The sequence below is a fragment of the Ipomoea triloba genome, chromosome 4 (assembly GCF_003576645.1).
Source record: "Ipomoea triloba cultivar NCNSP0323 chromosome 4, ASM357664v1".
NCBI classification, from domain to species: domain Eukaryota; kingdom Viridiplantae; phylum Streptophyta; class Magnoliopsida; order Solanales; family Convolvulaceae; genus Ipomoea; species Ipomoea triloba.
The window spans coordinates 11908745-11929767 of record NC_044919.1 but is presented as its reverse complement, the minus strand read 5'-3'; the positions used below and the strand labels follow the sequence as shown (position 1 = coordinate 11929767).

The window sequence follows — 21023 nt, the reverse complement described above, 5'->3', positions numbered from 1 at the left end:
TATCTTACTTCAAGAGCAAAGAGGTTCCTTCCACGGGAAGGCTCTTCCCAAATTAAGAGCAAAGAGGCAGTCTTCCACGAACAGGTAAGCTTTTTTTTTTTTTTTTTTTTTTNTTTTTTTTTTTTTTTTTTTTTTTTTTTTTTTTTTTTTTTTTTTTTTTTTTTTTTTTTTTTTTTTTTTTTTTTTTTTTTTTATCATTAATCTTCACTAATCTGCAAAAATGTAGAAATTTTGATTAGTTTTTATTCTACAAGAGATAAGAATGTAAATCTATATTTCAAATGGTAACTTTTCATATTAACAGTATCTTTCACCAAAAGATATTGCATTCCAGTATGGGTGTGTCCTGTGCAATGCCAAAATTCTCAAACGCAAGCTTCTACCGTAATCCTTGAAGTTGTTTAGAAATGCCATCTCAATACATCTTTACAAGTCAGATTAGCCCTCTCAACAGTAGGCGAGCCATATGAGTGAGGCACAACAAGCAAAAGCAAGGAATGCCTATTCCAGATGAAGAGGTAATGATAATATAAAAATTTACTGTAATATTTTTCTTAATCCTTTTTAAGAGTAACATTCTTTTTCATTTTATATTTTAAACAAATCAATCTGTTTTGCTATTGTGTAGGTACATACATACTGCAAAAGCAAGGAATGCATCTACTATATCATTTGTTTATTTTTTATATGTATTCCTGTTTCTATTTTCAACTACTATATCATTTCTGTATTCCTGTTTTGATATTTTCCTAAACAAAGTTGCAGGTAATTATAGCAAGACATCGCAATCTGGATATTCACAAGTTGCAAGGAATGCAGTGCAGGAAATCAAGTAAACAGATGCAGCATGTTTGGTTTGGTTTATTTTACAAAACATCACCTAATTAAGATATGCCAACATATATACAGACAAATCAGCCTCCAAAGTAGATAAAGGACTTTGTGGGGAGAAGGATGTTATTCAAGATATTAGGCTCTTAGCAAAGATGAGCAGTTTGCGAACCTTAATAATGCATTTCTTGTGCTAAGAATTAAAAATGACCAACAGGTGGTGGCATAGCATTGCCCTGAACTTCTAAATGCTCATGATAAGGATTTGAACTCTGACTTGCATCTAAGTGAGGGAGATGAGGACTTTCTTGAGGTAAATATGAGAATGTAAATTTTAGTGCTTAACAAATTTATAATCTACACAATTATTGACATGCCAATCGCAAATTTGGCAGCAACCAATACTGGAAATGTAACTGATGCAGCTGTGAAGTGGTGATTGCTAGATGAATTCTCTTCAACCCAAGGTTTCAAACATGTGAAAGAGACTGGTATAGAAACTAGAGAAACTAGATTACTTGTGTGGTGAGTTCATTTTGAACCTTAGTGCATGTGATACTGTGACACAAGGATGGTCTTATAAGAAGTGTAAACCAATAACAAAAGGTTTTATACTGTGACATTTAGTTTTTTTTTTGCAGGATTGCATTGTCTACGGATGAGGACCTGTTACATCAGCAAGAAAGGAGATCTATGTTGATTAAAGGATACTGCATTAAGGAGTATGCACCATGTAGATATATTTTGAACTTTGAATAGACATGATGATGTAAAAGTAGCTGTAGTAGCCTATCATTTCTTTTTAACACTTAAGACACAGAAGACAGCAATAGACATACTTATCTTTCAGGTTGTACTCTAATAATATCTTTTATTTTTGTTCTCATAGTTGTCTCTTTTGAATGAAAAGACAATTTATTTTGTATTTAGTCTGTGAGTTCTGCAGTTGTGTTTAGCAAAGGAAAGAAGAATAGAAATGTTGAAGGGATAAACTACCATTGTGGGCAAGAGAAAGAAGCGAACGCCTTAACGTATCATCAAATTATACCTGTTGTTATTGGTTTAAACTTCTTATAATGCATTGACTCTCTTTAATTTTTTAGGATTTTGAGCTCTGCGTTCCATATGTGACTAACTGCTGCAGTACATCCAAAAAAAAAAGGCAAGACTTCAAAACATAGTCAGTGGGAATTCAAATCTCAAGTGAAATATATACAAGTAAACATTAGTCAGTTCATATACATTGACTAAATCGTATACAAATATTAGAGAATGTATAACATTAATGCTGCTGTTGTGGATTACCAGGAAACAGTTTACAGGCCAGGGAAATAAATTCTGTTTCAGGATGAAATATGTATACACAGGTATAGAAATATGTATTTTTCCTTTTCAAGAAGAAATAAATTCTGTTTCAAACAGGTATATTAAACCAGCTATTAATTCTTATATAAAATGTTGTTTTGTAACTACAGGTATAGTGTGTACATCAATTAGGAATGAGGAATTCCAGTATACTAATCCATGGTTATCAATTAGGAATGAGGAATTCAAGTATACTAATCCATGGTTTTATTTTTACGAAAACCAATGTGGTTATATCAACATTCCTTTCTACATAAAATGGATCAAGTAAAGATGTTGGAGTGTATGATGTGTAATTACAGCTAAGGATGGATTCAATTTCAATGTATGTAATTTTAATTAAGTTTTAGGTAGTATTTCAGCATATTTCGGGATATATTTTAGTAACATTTATAAAACAAAAATAAGCAGTCATCAACCAATTGAAATGTATTACCAGAAAGAATTTGGGAAAATGCCTAAAGTACATGCCATACAATGCATTTGGACTTAGACTATTGATTGGCTATCACCCATACTTGCAGTACTCAGTTGTGATTAACATCTCGGCAGAAAAGGGTTTCAATCATTCCAAAATATCAAGTTCAGTATTGCATTACACACACACATCTGACACAAGAAACCATAGGCAGAATCAAGCATTGCTTTTATTTTTAAGTAGAGTTCAACTTCACAAAACTTAACAATTCAGAATAAAAATGCAATATGTGATTTTTAAACATTCTATGTTAAAAAAATAAAAAATCTTTCTCAATGTTTTATTAGTTATTTGCAGGATCATGGAAATAACTTACAATTTAAATTTTCAGTTCACTAAAACCCAACATATAAAAGCCATACCAACTCAAATACTAAACTACAAATGGTATCAGTTTACAACTAAAGAAGATCGTTACATCAAACAAAACCAAAGATGAAACAAATAACAGCATCCTGTGTGATAGGCAGTAAGAGTAAGAGTAAAGTGCGGGCTCATAACAAAGGTATTTCATTCATTCTACACTTAACACTTTTTTTTCAAACTAAACATTTTCTTAACATCTAATGATGAATGAATACATGAAAAAAAAAAAAAAGAAATAGAAACTCATCTTGCTTGGGATATCCGCATTTAGCTTTATAATCTTCAGCTGTAATGAAAATACCCTTACAAAGGCACAGTTAAAAGTTATTTAGGTAAGAAAATTAATATTAATTAAAACCTTAACATGCATAATAGATAAAAGTATAATCACATATGCAGTACAAATATCTACTTAAGGTCATTAGGTCTAACTGTCCATTAACCAATTAACCAAATAACTCGAAATAAGAAATCGACAACACTAAACACCACATGCAGAACACAATTTCAGAATAAGAAATCGACAACACTAAACACCACATGCAGAACACAATTTCAGAATAACCAGATATAAAAAGCCACAATTATAGTATAATCACATAATCAGTAAAACTCAGTTTTAATAGGACTAGGGCTAACTGTAGAGGTAAAAAAATAACGTAAAATCATAGATCGAACACACTCATTACCACATGCATTTCCCAGATTTGATTGATAACTATAGATACAAAATTTTGTCATTTCAGCTCAGAAATATATCAACATATCAGTAAATTCTAAAGCCTCATTTGTTAAATTTAACAAATTATAGCAGAGAATCGAAGATTTTTAGGTTAAATTAAACCGATTACAAACCCAAAACAAAGAAAAAAAAAAGGTAAGAACAACTACATCACCTGCTGCGAGTGTAGAGAACCTAGGATGTTACTGTAATTTCAATTTTTCCAATGAGAGACCTAATGAAGAATCAAGCTGAGGGAATGAAGAGAGGGCGAGATTGTTCGAGAGAAAAAGGGAGACAGAGAGCGTTTATGCAAGAGAAAGACGATTGAGAACGGGAAATGTGGAAATGGGGAAATGGGTTTGGACGACAGAGTAGGATATTCTAGAACATTTTGCATTTACATTTATTTATTTATTTATTTATTATTATTATTATTATTATTATTATTATTTAACGTAAAATTAATCTTATTACATTAGGAGGAGATTATTCTGATTTTGTATTTTTGATGTGTTTTCCCCCATAGCGGATGGAGACGAAGAAGACGGAGGGGAAGAGATAGAAGAGAGAGGACGAAGACGGAATGAAATGGTGGAAATGGTGTGGGTTGAAACGGGTTGTCGTTTATCTATACTTGGGTTGTAGGTGGATATTGGTCTACTTATAAAGATTGGGTTAAAATTGTACATTATTATTGTTGTTGTTATTATTATAATTATTATAATTATAATTATAATAAATTTTATATCACATTATTCGACTACTTAATATTTTTTGAATAATTTTTTTGAGTTAATATTTCAAGTAATTATTTTTTACCTTACTACAATAAATTAATTGACATATTTACTTTGACTTCTGTAGAAAATTTAGTTATATTGTCCGCTAATAAAATTTCTATACAATAAACTAAAGTCATTGCAATGGAGTTGAGAAATCTCAGTTTTTTTAAAGAATAAAAAACATTTTTATACATGGACAATATTATGTGATTCTATCTAGAGTTAGCAACGGTAAGAGTCCCAGACTAATGTTGTATACAGAGAAGTTTTTAGCAGTTTGTGACTACAATTTGTAAATTTTAGTTTTAATGTTTAGGCTTTTTGTAATATTTATATTGAGTATATTTTAATGTATTTGTAATACATGAATTTAATTTATGCTTATATTAAGTTGTACAATTTTGAATTAATAGTAATATTATTAAATTGTCTAATATTCACGTGGGTAGCATATTAGGGTCAATTGTACGTTGATGCTTCTAACGTTATTAGCAATTCAATTGGATTGAAAATATTAATATGCAGTGACTCAAATACCGTTAGTACTTCAGGTACTAACATTGTTTACCATGAAACTTTTAATAATGTGTAATGTTCAATTTACATTTTATTGATTAATAATAATAAGTTTTGATTTTTAATTTAATTTTAAATTCATGTATATATTTATTATATTTAAATTAAGTCTATCATAAAAACTTAAAATAATATACTTATCTCACTATTTTTTTTTGGTAAATTTACTATGTTCGCTCCGGGAGGCATGGGAGCTAGCCCAGGGGGAATCGTCACTTGTGGGAATTGAACCCGAGTTCTCTCAAAATTCCGAATTCTCTCGAAATTCCTGCCCACAAAGAGAGATCACTTGCCACTTGAGCTACCCCATTGGATTATACTTATCTCACTATAACACAACAACAATATTTCTAATATTTAGTCCGTGCAACGACACGGGTATAATACTAGTACCCTAAAACACTCAAAATAATTATAATAACAGCAGTTCACCGCAGTCACAACAATGATCCAGAACTGGCATCTTTAGAGTCTTTCTTTGCTATAGCCTATAGCTTTGCATCCTCCTCCTCATCATCAACATCGAAGTTGCCATTATGTCAGTCATCTTAAAGGTAGAGATCGAGGATGTCATGAATCAATAAAAACAAATTAGGATGTGATGAAACTAAATGAAGTTGGAAGAAAAATTAAAGGCAATTGAGAAAAAGAAATGGAGATTGATCGAGAGACCTGTAGTGTGTTTTTCTCAATGACAATCATATTCTCATTTCCATAGTCATGCTGTTCAGCCTGAATTTGCTTGGCTGACATCACTGCAAAAGGAAGACACCTCTCTAATTGGATTAAGCTCAATGTTGGAATTTCTGCAAAGCTATTCGGAATCTTTCTCAATTCAGAGCATGTGTTAAGAAATAGGCGCTCAAGTTTTGGAAAATTATCAGCACCAACTTCCCAATGCTCGAGATTACCAGACCAAATTTTCAAACAAATTAACTGACAGAATTTCACATTCTCTGGTACTTCCCACTTTTTAGGAAGGTCAAAAAAACTTAACTTGAGAACCTCAAGTCTTGGTAACTTGCTCAAAACATCAATTGCCTTCCACTTAGATATCATAAAATCAAACCTCAGCTTCCTAATGTTTTTCAAGAGAAGAATATTGTTAATGATTTGAGGCATCATATACAGAATTCCACTGGACCGTGGAAAAAAATCAACAGACAAACTCTCGAGCTGCTGTAAACAGACAAGGTTCTTAGTGCAATCATTGATTCGGTCCATAATAATAGATACCTTCTTTAGGTATGGAACTTTTATTAAGGACTCTTGGTGGCAATGACTAGCCTGCAATCCAGAAATGACCTGCAAGTTTTGATGAACAGATTTGGGAAAAGCTCCAAAAAATTCATCACAGTGAATATACTGTAGTTGTGGAAACTTCAAATGCAACAATACTGTATAGGGGCCATACACACTATATGTTTGAAGATTCCAAGCGTTGGAGAATAATGAATCATGAGGATTATGACGTGCCCCGATTAACCATAGGTATCTCAAATGGATATGAACAATCGGACTTGGCAAATGGAATTGATGAGTAACATAGAGTACCCTCAATAGGCTGAAAAATTCCAAATTTATTGAATGTTTGTGCCACTCCAGAAAGTAAAAGATGGACCGGCAGTGTTTTGACAGAGAATGTAAGGCAGAGATATCAAAATCTTCAAATGACACCCTTATCCAACGGACACCTTTCTGGGGGAAATTGGAATCACTTTCACCAGCAACATGTAAAAGACTCTGGTTTTGACCTTCTCTTACACAAAAGGCATGCAATAAATCATGTACTCTAAACGCCTTAATTTTTCTTCCACAACTACTTCTTTTGCTTACAAGAATTAAGTTTCTATCCATAAGTTCATTTATGTACCTTTCAGCCACAGCTTCAGGACTCTCGTTCTTGAATGCCTTTACAAGTCCTTCGGCAGCCCATAACCTTCCAAGGTTGTTAGCTTTGATCTTATAATCTTCTGGAAAAACTCCTAAGTATAAAAAACAAGCTTTCAAATTATGGGGCAAGTGACTATAACTCAATGAGAGGATTCTCCAACATTCTTCATCATCTAGAGTTGATGTTGAAGAACTTATTAGAGCATTAGCAGTATTTTTCCACTCATCTAGTGTGTTGAGTTTTGAAAATAAACCTGCTACGACAACAATTGTCAAAGGCAGTCCTTTACATTTCTCAACAATTGGTCTCCCAATTGTCTCAAATTCAACACCCTGAGATTTGCATGCCTTTTTATGAAATAATTCCCAACTTTCACTTGGATCTAAGAACTTCATTTGATGGGAGAAGTAATTGTTATTAGAGCCAATACAAGTAGCCACCTCTGTAACACGAGTAGTCAACAATACACGACTCCCATTTATATCATCTGGAAAGCAAGAGTTAACATCATTCCATGACTCTCTGCTCCACATATCATCCATCACTACCAAGTACCTTTGACCCTTCAAACTTTGGTAGAGCTGTAATGCTAGGTCCTCATAACTGCTGCTGTTTACATTGTCTCTAGAACCAAGAAGACCTAAGAGCATTTGCCTCTTATTGTGATGTTGTGATACAACAACCCATAGTCGTCTGTCAAAGTGGGAGACAGTAGATGAATCTTCATAAACTCGTCTAGCTAACGTTGTCTTACCGATTCCTCCCATACCTTGAATTGAGACAACTTCTCGTTGTTTAGATGGATGTTGTATTAGCATCTTCATTATAGTGTCGAACTCATTGTTTTTCCCAACCATTATGTCCTCAGTGTGTGAAGCATGAGTGGAGGAACCGGAACCGTCCATCTTGACAAGTTCATCATCAGATTTTGGAATAACTTCATCATCAAGTGTAGTCTCCCTGCTTCCTTGCATAGCTATGACATGCTTGTACTCCATCATGACTTTCTCCACCTCTTCTTTAATGGCATCAATGTCTTCTATTCCTTGTTGCAATACATGACTAAGTCTATGAGAATGCTGGGTTTTTTTGGCTTCAGTGTCCCCTTCTCCCATTTCCTCGTCAGCTCCTCTAAAGAGCTCACTTTCATAGAGGTCTCTGAAAGCTTCCAGATCTACCACATGGAGTTCAATTTCATCTTCTACTCCGAAAGCTACATCTCTGAGCTTTGTTTCCAAGTCTTTAATTGCTTTAACATCATCCATTCTGCTCTCGTCGAATAGTTGTATCAGAAAACCAAGCTTTGCATGGAGAGATTGGATCAGATCTTTGTTAAAAGGGATGATTTCCATTTGTTGTAGGATTGGACGAGGTTCAGGTTGCAAGAACTCAAGCTCTAATGTTCTGATAAGAGAATTTACAGCTACACAAGCCATTAATCTCTCTCTGTATATATCTCTGTTAGTAGTTTTTCTCAGTTTGTTTGAGTGCAGATTAGCAGAATTAAGCTAAGCAAGATGGGTGGAATTGGGCAATGCCACTGATCTGAGTGCAATAATTCATTGCCGACAGCTTTTTTGACCTTTAGCTTTCCAGTTCTAAAGTTTCCATTACTTGGTGCAATAATTCAAAAGTAGGCAGGGCGTAATGGTTTTTTTTTTCCACCAATCAATCAAATGGAGACAAAAGAATGATCTGAATAAGTAGTGTTGACATTAACTTGGCATGCTTTTAGAATTCTAATTCAAAGATTAACTTAGAAGTAAACAAAAAATCTTACCGAGATGTTTCTTGTGGTTTGTCGTTGGTTTACCTTTGTATTGCAAATAAGTATGGTACGTAATATTGTGTAACACTTTCACAACTATTTAGAACAATACAAATCCTAACACCATATGCACTCCACTCCTCATAGCGATCTCACAAATCTCCAAGAGTAAAATATTCAGTTGTGTCTCCATGCATCTTTCTATATATTATCATAGGGTATTGAAATCACTGGTAAGAGGAACAATAATAAAATTAGAGTTTTAAAATTTTCATTCTTGTAAACTTGAATCTTGACAAAAATGATGTCGTATTTTTATGGCTTTTTTTTTTTTCAAATCAAATTTGAAATCTTTGGAACTCATGTTTAAAGATGTAAATTGTAGCATTTAATTAAATTTTTAATTAATGGATTGAACAAACATGTTACAAAATTTATTTTGGATATATATATATATATATATATATATATATATATAAATCTGTTCAAATGTGGCCGCGCTTTCCCGTGCAGATCACACCACTCAATGTTAGAAAATGCACCACTCAATGTTAAAAAACACACCACAATGAAAATACGCACAAACACCAAAAAACACACCACACATCCAAAATAATGCATTATAACTCACCTGCCCCTAATGGTAACACTGTGTGGTGTATATTTGCATACCTAGTGGTGTGTTTTTTGGTGATGCGTACCTAATGATGCATATTTGTGTGGTGCATTTTCTAACATTGAGTGGTGCATATTTGTATACATAGTGGTGCGGCCGCACTGACCGCACGTTAACGGGCAGTCACACCTGATTATGACCCTATATATATATATATATATATAAACGAAAAAATTTATTCAAGGACCAACCAATTATGATTATTTATATTCAACTCTATCAATACTAAAATTCACATATCCGCAACTCTGCAAGTTTTGTACCATCAAAACTTTTAGTTACATACTTTTTATTGATAATATAGAGGTTTCATAAAAAAAAAAAAAATTATCTTAAACAATAAATAAAATTGAGACTTAACTGATATATAGTAGTAGAAATGCATAAATCTTTTGATATTCTTATAATTTAGTGAATAAGTTCATTACTCTTTTGACAATATAAGTCCATTACTTTTATTCTTTTGACAATATAAGTCCATTACTTTTTTTATTTGGTACCTAAGTGCACACACCAACGAACGACATGCAACCTATATCTAAACTAGTTGCACTGAGTGCCTATAGTAGATGCACACAGACAGAAACCCTTATATATGGATGTACATGGGTGCACACCCCAACTCTACATGTAAAGAAAACATAGAAAACGATGAAAACTAGAAAACGACTAAAATATTTATAATGAACATTTAAACTAAACAATGTATAAGAAAAAAAAAATGAAATGATTCCCCACATCCACATGTAGAGAAGAATAATTAGAGCTTTGGTTTTGGCTTCGGCTTTTGCGTTTGCTTTGGCTTTAAGGGACAATTAAGGTTGTCATGTCCGTTATATTTGTGACAAGACTTGCACTCACGGGCTAATAGCTTGCTTGAAATTATCAAGCAACCACACATACGACTCCACATCTTCATTCACAATCAACCCCGCAGCGAACATGGCTGATCTCTTGTGATTATCCATGCCAGTAAATGGGACGAACACAAGATTATACCTACACACAAATCAGAAACGCCCAAAAAATTAAAAAAAAAATCAGAATAAGAACATGATAAACGTATGCCTATTCTAAACTGCAAGCAGAACACAGGTGCACACACCGCTTAACACAGATGCTCATAGCTGTTAGTATTATACGGTAACAAAATTCAAATGAGCCAAATAAAAAAAAGGAAAAAAGCAAACATCGTAAAAAGGAGTCGAAAATAAACTGATGTCAGAATAAAGGTACACACACCACTTTCAAAAATAGAATACCAACACGATAACGAGGAGACCAGAAATGAACTGAAGTCAGAAGTACGGTGCACACACCTTGTAACACACAAAATCAAACGTAATTGAGCTACAAACTGGAGAAACCACGGGAAAATATTCCACCCCAGTAATACATCCCAGCAAACCTATGAAATTGCAGAAAAAATAGTATGGCAACATAGACAATATGAAACCAGTGCGGTACTGGCATAAATATATACATGCACACGCATGAAACCACACATGCACACACTGGCAAATGACATAATAAAAAAATGGACATGTTATACTAATAGCATACCCCGGCGGCGCGGTAAAAATAGACAAATGATGACAAAATACAAACAAATCCACCCAACCTACCCTACCACTCCCACACAAGTTAAGCAAACACCCACACAGAAGTTAAAAATCAGAAAACAACACAAGGCCACATGCACAGACGCACACTGCCATCCCACCCTCCTTACACAATAACGGCCGAAGAAAACACCCCAAAAAAATGTAAACAAAACATACCTTCACTAGCAACCTCCACAGTCCAGCAAAGGGTGAGAAACAACGACAAACTTCAATGACGGAGAGAGAAGCATGTACGTGAACGAATAGCAACAAAAGAAGACAATACAATCCTACCAAAATTAAAACACCTAAAATCAAGCATAACATATTAATAGAATTCCATCCTGAAAATAAAACACAGACAATTACATTAAAGCCCCTATTAATTAATATTAAGCACAAAAGAAAGAAAAAAAGCAATCATCTTAGCCATCCAAAAATGTAAGATGGACGCTCCACAACGAGTCTTATTTCTCACCTAACTAGGTTGTCTCATATGATTGTAATTCTATATATATATATATATATATATATATATATAAGGGTAACACTTGTGTGAGACGGGTCGGGTCACATAATTTGGTCATATTTAATTTATGGATTAGTTTTGTTTGAGATTTTTTTAAACAATCAGATATGGGCTTTTTTAGCAAGTTTTATTATTTCAGTTTATCAATTTTTCGCTCCATTTTTTCGTGTTTCCTGTGTTCTTTCACGTACAAACTCTCCGAGCAGCAGAGACGCAGAGTTCCCCTCCAATTTTTCATCTAATTTTCAAACAAAGGTGGATTTCCTTCACATCTTAGGTGAGTTTTTTTTTTAATAGTTTTAATGTGTAAAATTTGCTAAGGTTTTGCTATTACAGTAAAATTCTTGCGATTCTCGCGGCACACTCATATTCTTCCTTTTCTCATGGTCGCCATTCCGTTTAATTTCTCGTAGTTTTGCATTTGTAGAGATATTCCGTCATCGGTAACTAATATTAATGTACGTTTGCGGCAGAAAAGCTATACTCTCCGTTTAATTTCTTCATTTTCTCGCAGTGGTCGCCATTCCGTTAAGGGTATTATGTATTATATTTAATGGTTAAAGTGTTGATTATTCATTTGTGCAATTAAGTAGTATACTTACTCTATATAGTGTTGTGTTTGATGGTTAAAGTCATTATCATTCATTTGTGATATAAAGTAGTATATTTGCATCATAAATTATTAGATTTAATGCTTTAAGTGTTGTTGAGTATTCATTTTTGTTATAAAGTACTATATTAGTGCTATTAAGTATTGCGTTTGATGTTTAAAATGTTGAGTATCAGTAGTGATGATTTAATGATTAAAGTGCTGATTGTTCATTTGTGCAATTAAGTAGTATATTTGATCTATAATGTGTTGTGTTTGATGGTTAAAGTAGTTTATTTGCACTATAAATACTCCATAGTATATTTTTTTGAAGGCAAATCCGTAGTATGTGTAATGATTGAAATGTTGAGTATTCATTTGTGTTATGAAGTACTAGCTTTAGGCTATAAAGTAGTAGATTTGTTTAGTTGAATCCAGATTTTGCAGAGCATCAATTTTTATATCTGCCAGAATATAATGATTGATGATGAACTGCTAAATAGTCTTTCCAGCCGAGAACTGATTGATTCTGGCAAAGTAAGAATTGAGAATAAAACAAGAAAAGAAAAAGGTCAACTTATGGATAAAAATGCTAATGATTCAGAAAAGTAAAGTGCTATTTTGAAAAACCCATTAGAAAAAAAAAGAAAAAGATTTCATAGTCATTCTGTCAAGTGTCAACTAGTTCACACATGTAGATTACTGTACTGGAGTACTGGACTAAATTACCAATAACTAAAATAATGTCAAAAAAATTCAGCTTCTATACCCCAGTCTGTAATAAAACAAAATTAAGAATTTTATTCTCAGAAACCAAATTTAGCTTCTATACCCCTAGTCTGGAAGTGGCAATTTCTAGAAATAAATTATTGATTTTGTGTTCTTGTTCAAGTTTCTGTTTTCTGTTTTGTTTTTCTTAATTTTGTGCTGTTATCTTACATGTCTCTTCTTTTCCAACAATATTTGCTTAAATAAAACCTGAATTTATTTTTTCTATTAATACATTCCTCCAATATATTGTTCTTGATGTATAATATTTGAGGCATGGAAGGTGACTCTAGTTATTTTTCTGCTTGTTTTGGTCAAATATGTACATCTTCTCATGGCTGAAATGTGATTGATCGGTGATGTAGAATATTTAATGGCAGTTATAGTGTTGATTATTCATTTGTGCTGTGAAGTAATAGATTTATGCTATTAAGTATTGTGTTTGATGTCTACAATGCCGATTATATATTTAATGTTACATAATGTGTTTGAATAAGAGGAATGCACATTAGCCAAATTGCAATACTTACTAAGAGTTGGAATCTGCAGCGGAAATGAGGCAGAGGATATGGGAGGAGGTGGAGAGCTTGAGCAGAGGAGAGAGACGGAGATGGTGAGTGCCAGATGCAAGGATGAGAGGGATTGACGGAGATGGTGAGGGCGAATGCAAGGATTAGAGGCGTCAGATGCAGAGAGTGGAAACAGGGAGCGTAGGATGAGATAGGAAACAGAGAGAGAATCATAAAAATGCACATGATATGCACATGTTGACCCATATAATTGTGTGACCCGACCCGTCTCAAACAAGTTTTTGCCTATATATAAAGGTTAAAGAATCACCTTTTTTGAAGCTTGTGTGAACAAATAATTTGTGTCACTGAAGAAAGAAAGTTTTAGAGATTTGAATGTTTAAATTATAGAACAAAGGAGTAGAAAGGGAAGAAAAACCTTACATTTTTTTTGTCAAGATCGGAATCAAGAGGATGTCACACACGCTCGATTCTCTTCTCCGACAATCTTTTGATAAACCAATCTATCAACTAGACAGTGAAAATGATGAACCAATTTAACTTAATTTGACACAACTACACCATAAATTATTCAATTCCCATAATCCAAGGGATTACAAAGAAAAAGTATGGAACTCCCCTTTAAGAAAAGACTTGAGCACATCGATCCTCTTGCATCACATGTGAACACTATATCATCAACATAGACAATTAACAAAACACTGTCATGGTTAGCGTGTTTGTAAAAAAATAATGTGATCATAGGCACTACGTTGCATTCCGAACTCAGTAATTACACCACTGAACCTCCATTGGGGATTGAAGTTGTTCATTCTAAGAGAGACATTTCTTTCGCAATGGAAGTATATATGTGCTAGATTTACTTGAAGACTCTAGGCTCTTAGAGTCAAAGCGTTGTGAAACTCCTATGGACCAGAGTGTTAAGCATGTAACTAGTGAGGGGGAGTTTCTCGAAGATCCAAAGAGGTATAGGAAACTAGTGCAGAAGTTAAAATATTTTACTATCACTCGCCTTGATATTGCCTTTCTAATAAGTGTGGTGAGTCAATCCATCGCATCCCCTACAAAACCTCATTGGGAGGTTGTAGTTTGAATTGTATAGTATGAAGAGTGCTCTCAAGAAAAGAATCTTGTATGTCAATCATGACACATGAGTGTTGAGACCTTCTCTAACGTTGATTGGGCTAGGTCAAAAGTGACAAAAAGTCTATAACGGGATATTGTGTATTCTTTTGTGGCAATTTAGTCTTGTAGAAAAGTAAGAAGCAAAGTGTTGTGTCTCACTCTAGTGTAAAATATGAATATAGAGCGATGACCCATGTGACTTGTGAGGTAACCTGGATGCATAATGTTATTGGGGAGATTGGAGTAGAGCTGAATATATAAACCAGTTCCTTTGTGGTGGTAAATATTTAAATAATCATGTGTTTCATGAGTGCACTAAGCATATTGAAGTAGATTGTCACTTCGTGCAAGATTCAACAAGAACTACTATTTAATATTCATGTTAAAAGCTATGATCAATTGCCAAATTTGTTTACAAAAGGTCTTAATAGCGCCAGAGAGAGTTGATTGACGAGAGTTTTTTCCCTACCTTATATATATACACAAAGTTCATTTGCAAAGCTTTATATGAAATACAAAAGTGCATCATTACCTTCCCATACTTAAAACACTATTCAATATGAGGAATTCACCATTAATTCATTCATACATGTTTGTATAATCGATAGGATAATAAGCAAGTATTATGAGTGGAGGGAAAAGAGAAAACAATAGTCTGTGTATATAGTTCTCAACATGAATTTGTAACTCAGTCCATCTCAAACTATAGGTGAGCAAAACAGTGCCAAAATTTTCTCCTCCCTATTCATTCAATCTGTGTTAATACATCGTTACATGAATGGAAAACCTTTCTAGCATTTACCCTATGCTAATCTTTAAAAAATAAGATAAATTTACAACAGGAAAATTGATTTAAGAAACAGCATGCCACACTGAACACATACTTTATATGGCCACAAAGGCAACCGTTTTGTACACTTTCTGCTTTGTGCAGTGGCTGCTGATGATGACCCGTTTTCGATATTTGTTCGGATGAGTGGAAGAGCAGCTCACAGATAACTGGGGATCCGAACTCTCGGTCCTTTGGCCTATGTTGGCTGCCGAAGCATCCGTTGAAGCTGAAGGACCTGTTGTCGCTGATCCGGGGGCAATGAGCTTAACTGTTCTGGCGTGAGACTCATCACTTGCTGCAATAGGGCAGACTCTACATCTGGGGTTATCTGCAGGTGTGAAAGAGAGGTCTTAGATGAAAATTGATTCAGGATTAACGGAAATCAAAATGGGACCTTAAGAACAATATACTAAACTGTTTGAAACACAACAAATCTTAAAGGTAGAGAGCGAGGATGTCATGAATGAATAAAAACAAGTTAGGATGTGATGAAACTAAATGAAGTTGGAAGAAAAATTAAAGGCAATTGAGAAAAAGAAATGGAGATTGATCGAGAGACCTGTAGTGTCTTTTTCTGAATGACAATCATATTCTCATTTCCATACTCATGTTGTTCAGCCTGAATTTGCTTGGCTGACATCACTGCAGAAGGAAGACACCTCTCTAATTGGATTAAGCTCAATGTTGGAATTTCTGCAAAGCTATTCGGGATCTTTCTCAGTTCAGAGCATGTGTTAAGGAATAGGCGCTCAAGTTTTGGAAAATTATCAGCACCAACTTCCCAATGCATGAGATCATGAGACCGAATTTTCAAACAAATTAAGTGGCAGAATTTTACTTTCTCTGGTACTTCCCACTTTTTGCCAAGGTCAGCATCTACTAACTTGAGCACTTCAAGCCTTGGTAAATTGCTCAAAACATTAATTGCCTTCCACTCAGATATCATAAAATCAAACCTCAGCTTCCTAATGTTTTTCAAGAGAAGAGTACTGTTAATGATTTGAGGCATCATATCCAGAATTCCACTGGACCGTGGAAAAAAATCAAGAGACAAACTCTCGAGCTGCTGTAAACAGACAAGGTTCTTAATGCAATCATTGATTTGGTCCATAATAATAGATACCTTCTTTAGGTATGGAACTTTTATTAAGGACTCTTGGTCGCAATGAAAACTAGCCTGCAATCCAGAAATGACCTGCAAGTTTTGAAGAACAGATTTGGGAAAAGCTCCAAAAAATCCATCACATTGAATATACTGTAGTTGTGGAAACTTCAAATGCAACAATACTCTAAAGGGGGCATACGCACTATATGTTTGAAGATTCCAAGCGTTGGAGAATAATGAATCATGAGGATTATGAAGTGCCCCGATTAACCATAGGTATCTCAAATGGATATGAACAATCGGACTTGGCAAATGGAATTGATGATGAGTAACATAGAGTACCCTCAATAGGCTGAAAAATTCCAAATTTATTGAATCTGGGGGCTGCGCCTGCAACTCCAGAAAGTAAAAGATGGACCGGCAGTGTTTTGACAGAGAATGTAACGCAGAGATATCAAAATCATCAAATGACACACTTATCCAACGGACACCTTTCTGGGGGAAATTGGAATCACTTTCATCAGCAACATGTAAAAGACTCTGGTTTTGACATTCTCTTACACAAAAGGCATGCAATAAATCATGTACTCTAAACGCCTTAATTTTTCTTCCACAACTACTTCTTCGGCTTATAACAATTAAGTTTCTATCCATAAGCTCATTTATGTACCTTCTAGCCACCGCTTCAAAACTCTCGTTCTTGAATGCCTTTACAAATCCTTCAGCAGCCCATAACCTTGTAAGGTTATTAGCATTGATCTCATAATCTTCTGGAAAAACTCCTAAATATAAAAAACAAGCCTTCAAGTTGTGGGGCAAGTGACTATAACTCAATGAGAGGATTCTCCAACATTCTTCATCATATAGAGTTGATGTTGAAGAACTTATTAAAGCATTAGCAGTACTCTTCCACTCATCTAGTGTATTGAGCTTTGAAAATAAACCTGCTATCACAACAATTGCCAAAGGCAATCCTTTACATTTCTCAACAATTGGTCTCCCAATTGTCTCAAATTCAACACCATGAGATTTACATGCCTTTTTACGAAATAAATCCCAGCTCTCATTTTGATCTAAGAACTGCATTTGATGGGAGAAGTCATTGTTAGAGCCAATACAAGTGGCCACCTCTGCAACGCGAGTAGTCAGCAATACTCGACTCCCATTTATATCATCTGGAAAGCAAGATTTAACATCATTCCATGACTCTATGCTCCATACATCATCCATCACTACCAAGTACCTTTGACCCTTCAAACTTTGGTAGAGCTGTAATGCTAGGTCATCCTCATCACTGCTGTTGTTTTTAGAACCAAGAAGATCTAAGAGCATTTGCCTCTTATTGTGATGTTGGGATACAACAACCCATATTTGTTTGTCAAAGTGGGAGACAACAGATGGATCTTCATAAACTCGTCTAGCTAGCGTTGTCTTGCCGATTCCTCCCATACCTTGAATTGAGACAACTTCTAGTTGTTTAGATGTATGTTGTATTAGCATCTCCCTTATAGTCTCGAACTCATTGTTTTTCCCGACCATTATGTCCTCAGTGTGTGAAGCATGATTGGAGGAACCGGAACCGTCCATCTTGACATCATCAAGTGTAGTCTCCCTTCCTTGCACAGCTATGACATGCTTGTACTCCATCATGACTTTCTCCACCTCTTCTTTAATGGCATCAATGTCTTCTATTGCTTGTTGCAATACATCTCTAAGTCTATGAGAATGCTGGGCTTTTTTGGCTTCAGTGTCCCATCCTTCAAAGAGATCTACCAAATTATAAGAGAGATCATTTTCATATAGATCTCTGAAAGCTTCCAGATCTACGAGATGGAGTTCAATTTCATCTTCTACTCTAAAAGCTACATCTCTGAGCTTTGTTTCCAAGTCTTTAATTGCTTCAACACCATCCATTCTGAACTCGTCGAACAGTTGTATCAGAAAACCAAGCTTTGCATGGAGAGATTGGATCAGATCTTTGTTAAAAGGGATGATTTCCATTTGTTGTACGATTGGACGAGGTTCAGGTTGCAAGAACTCAATCTCTAATGTTCTGATAAGAGAATTTACAGCTACACAAGCCATTAATCTCTCTCTGTATATATCTCTGTTAGTAGTTTTTCTCAGTTTGCTTGAGTGCAGATTAGCAGAATTAAGCTAAGCAAGATGGGTGGAATTGCGCAATGCCACTGATCTGAGTGCAATAATTCATTGCCGACAGCTTTTTTGACCTTTAGCTTTCCAGACAGCTTTTTTGACCTTTAGCTTTCCAGTTCTAAAGTTTCCATTACTTGGTGCAATAATTCAAAAGTAGGCCAGGGCGTAATGTTTTTTTTTTTTTTTTTCCACCAATCAATCAAATGGAGACAAAAGAATGATCTGAATAAGTTTCATTCCGCGAAATTAGAATACCAGTGCAGTATTATCTTCTAGATTTGGAAGTTTTGATCTTTAAAATTTGCAAGAGTTCAATCTTAATTGTTCTCATAAGTGGATTTATATCATAATCTCCATATGTAAGAAAATACCGATCAACAACTTACATTATATTAACTAACAGTGCAAAACATTGTGGTATAAGTTGTGTAGAAGATAGTTGCAATAGTCTCTCTCTGCCAATCAGACAATTGGCCTTCATCATCTAAGTGTAGTCTCCCTCCCTTGCACAGCTATGACTTGCTTGCACTCCATCATGAATTTCTCCAGCTCTTCTTTAATGGCATCAATGTCTTCTATTGCTTGTTGCAATACATGAGTAAGTCTATGAGAATGCTGGGTTTTTTTTTGGCAAAAATGAAGAAGAAACATTTTAAACTAATTTTTGTTAAATAAATTAAATATATTAAGTACTGTTGACATTAACTTGGCATGCTTTTAGAATTCTAATTCAAAGATTAACTTAGAAGTAAACAAAAAATCTTACCGAGATATTTCTTGTGGTTTGTCATTGGTTTACATTTGTATTGCAAATAAGTATGGTACGTAATATTGTATGTGTAACACTTTCACCACTATTTAGAACAATATGGATACTAACACCATATGCACTCCACTCCTCATAGCGATCTCACAAATTTCCAAGAGTAAAATATTCAATTGTGTCTCCATCTTTCTATATATTATCATAGGGTATTGAAATCACTGGTAAGAGGAACAATAATAAAATTATAGTTTTAAAATTTTCATTCTTGTAAACTTGAATCTTGACAAAAATGACGTCGTATTTTTATGGTTTTTTTTTTTCAAATCAAATTTGAAATCTTTGGAACTCATGTTTAAAGATGTAAATTGTAGCATTTAATTAAATTTTTAATTAATGGATTGAACAAACATGTTACAAAATTTATATATATANATATATATATATATATATATATATATATATATATATATATATATATATATATATATATATATATATATGTTCAAATGTGGCCGCGCTTTCCCGTGCGGTTCACACCACTCAATGTTAAAAAATGCACAACTCAATATTAGAAAACGCACCATAATGAAAATACACACAAACACCAAAAAACACACCACACACCCAAAATAATGCACCATAACTCACATGCCCCTAATGGTGCATTTGCTAACACTGTGTGGTGTATATTTGCATACCTAGTGGTGTGTTTTTTGGTGATGCGTACCTAATTATGCATATTTGTGTGGCGCATTTTCTAACATTGAGTGGTGCATATTTGTATACATAGTGGTGCGGCCGCACTGACCGCACGTTAAAGAGCAATCACACCTGATTATGACCTTATATATATATATATATATATATATATATAATAAAGGAAAAAAATTTATTCAAGGACCAAACAATTATGATTAGGGTAATTCTATTTGCACCACCCAAAATTCTATTTACACCACCATTTAATAGGTTTGATAGCTTTATAGGTGGTGTAAATAGAATTTGCTATTTACACCACCTTCATTAAAGTTGGTCAAATATTATATTTTCTATTTAAAATATTTATTATTTATTTATATTTTTAATTGTGATAGAATAATAATTTTGTCTATAATATTTTGTAATTAAATATTTAAAATATTTATTTTTATTATTATTTTAAATTGTGATAGTATAATAATTTTGTGTATAATAATTTTTAATTACTTTTTGTAGTATCTAATGTTTAATAAATTTTCATGATATTCTTTATAACTCAATTTTTTTGTATGCATTATTTTACTTTATTATAATAATATAATAATTTAATTTATTTATATTGTCATCATGAAGTTCAATTGCATCTTCATTCTAAATAGGCGAACAAATAACGACTTTTAGTAATGATATTTGACAGTATATATAGAAATAAATAACAATTCATTAATAATGTTTAATATAATATAATATCGATAATATAAATGAATTTGGATATATGATAAAATATATTTCAATACAAATAATACTTAAAATACCTCATAATGTCGTTGGCTTTGATTTTGATCATTGTAACTAAAAA

The 21023-nt window shown here is 33.6% G+C and overlaps 2 protein-coding genes and 1 long non-coding RNA gene across 9 annotated transcripts; all 3 read right to left on the bottom strand.

Moving 5' to 3' along the window:
* Positions 1-194: 194 nt before the first annotated feature.
* Positions 195-4095, bottom strand: LOC116016847. Of its 4 annotated transcripts, XR_004097798.1 has the most exons (4): positions 3937-4095; positions 1880-3342; positions 315-501; positions 195-212 (listed from the first exon to the last, which is right to left on the bottom strand). It is a non-coding gene; the product is annotated as an uncharacterized LOC116016847 (long non-coding RNA). The 4 variants fall into 4 exon arrangements; XR_004097796.1 differs by lacking the exon at positions 315-501; XR_004097799.1 differs by lacking the exon at positions 315-501 and having other exon boundaries at positions 1880-3326.
* Positions 4096-5411: 1316 nt separating this feature from the next.
* On the bottom strand, positions 5412-8603 carry LOC116016805 (disease resistance protein RPP13-like). 4 transcript variants are annotated; one of them, XR_004097786.1, is made up of 3 exons: positions 6996-8603; positions 5795-5877; positions 5412-5669 (listed from the first exon to the last, which is right to left on the bottom strand). XR_004097786.1 is itself a non-coding variant. In XM_031257213.1 (2 exons), exons 1-2 carry the CDS (start codon positions 8450-8452, stop codon positions 5604-5606), a joined length of 2724 nt encoding a protein of 907 aa, XP_031113073.1. In that variant the 5' UTR covers positions 8453-8603; the 3' UTR covers positions 5412-5603. The 4 variants fall into 4 exon arrangements, 3 of the variants coding, with proteins under 3 accessions (XP_031113073.1, XP_031113074.1, XP_031113075.1); XM_031257213.1 differs by having other exon boundaries at positions 5795-8603; XM_031257214.1 differs by lacking the exon at positions 5412-5669 and having other exon boundaries at positions 5822-5877; positions 6359-8603.
* A 6632-nt stretch (positions 8604-15235) lies between these two features.
* Positions 15236-18779, bottom strand: LOC116016804 (putative late blight resistance protein homolog R1A-3). The gene is made up of 2 exons (XM_031257212.1): positions 15997-18779; positions 15236-15765 (listed from the first exon to the last, which is right to left on the bottom strand). The coding sequence occupies exons 1-2, from the start codon at positions 18625-18627 to the stop codon at positions 15634-15636; spliced, it is 2763 nt and encodes a 920-aa protein (XP_031113072.1). The 5' UTR covers positions 18628-18779; the 3' UTR covers positions 15236-15633.
* Between the last annotated feature and the right edge of the window lie 2244 nt (positions 18780-21023).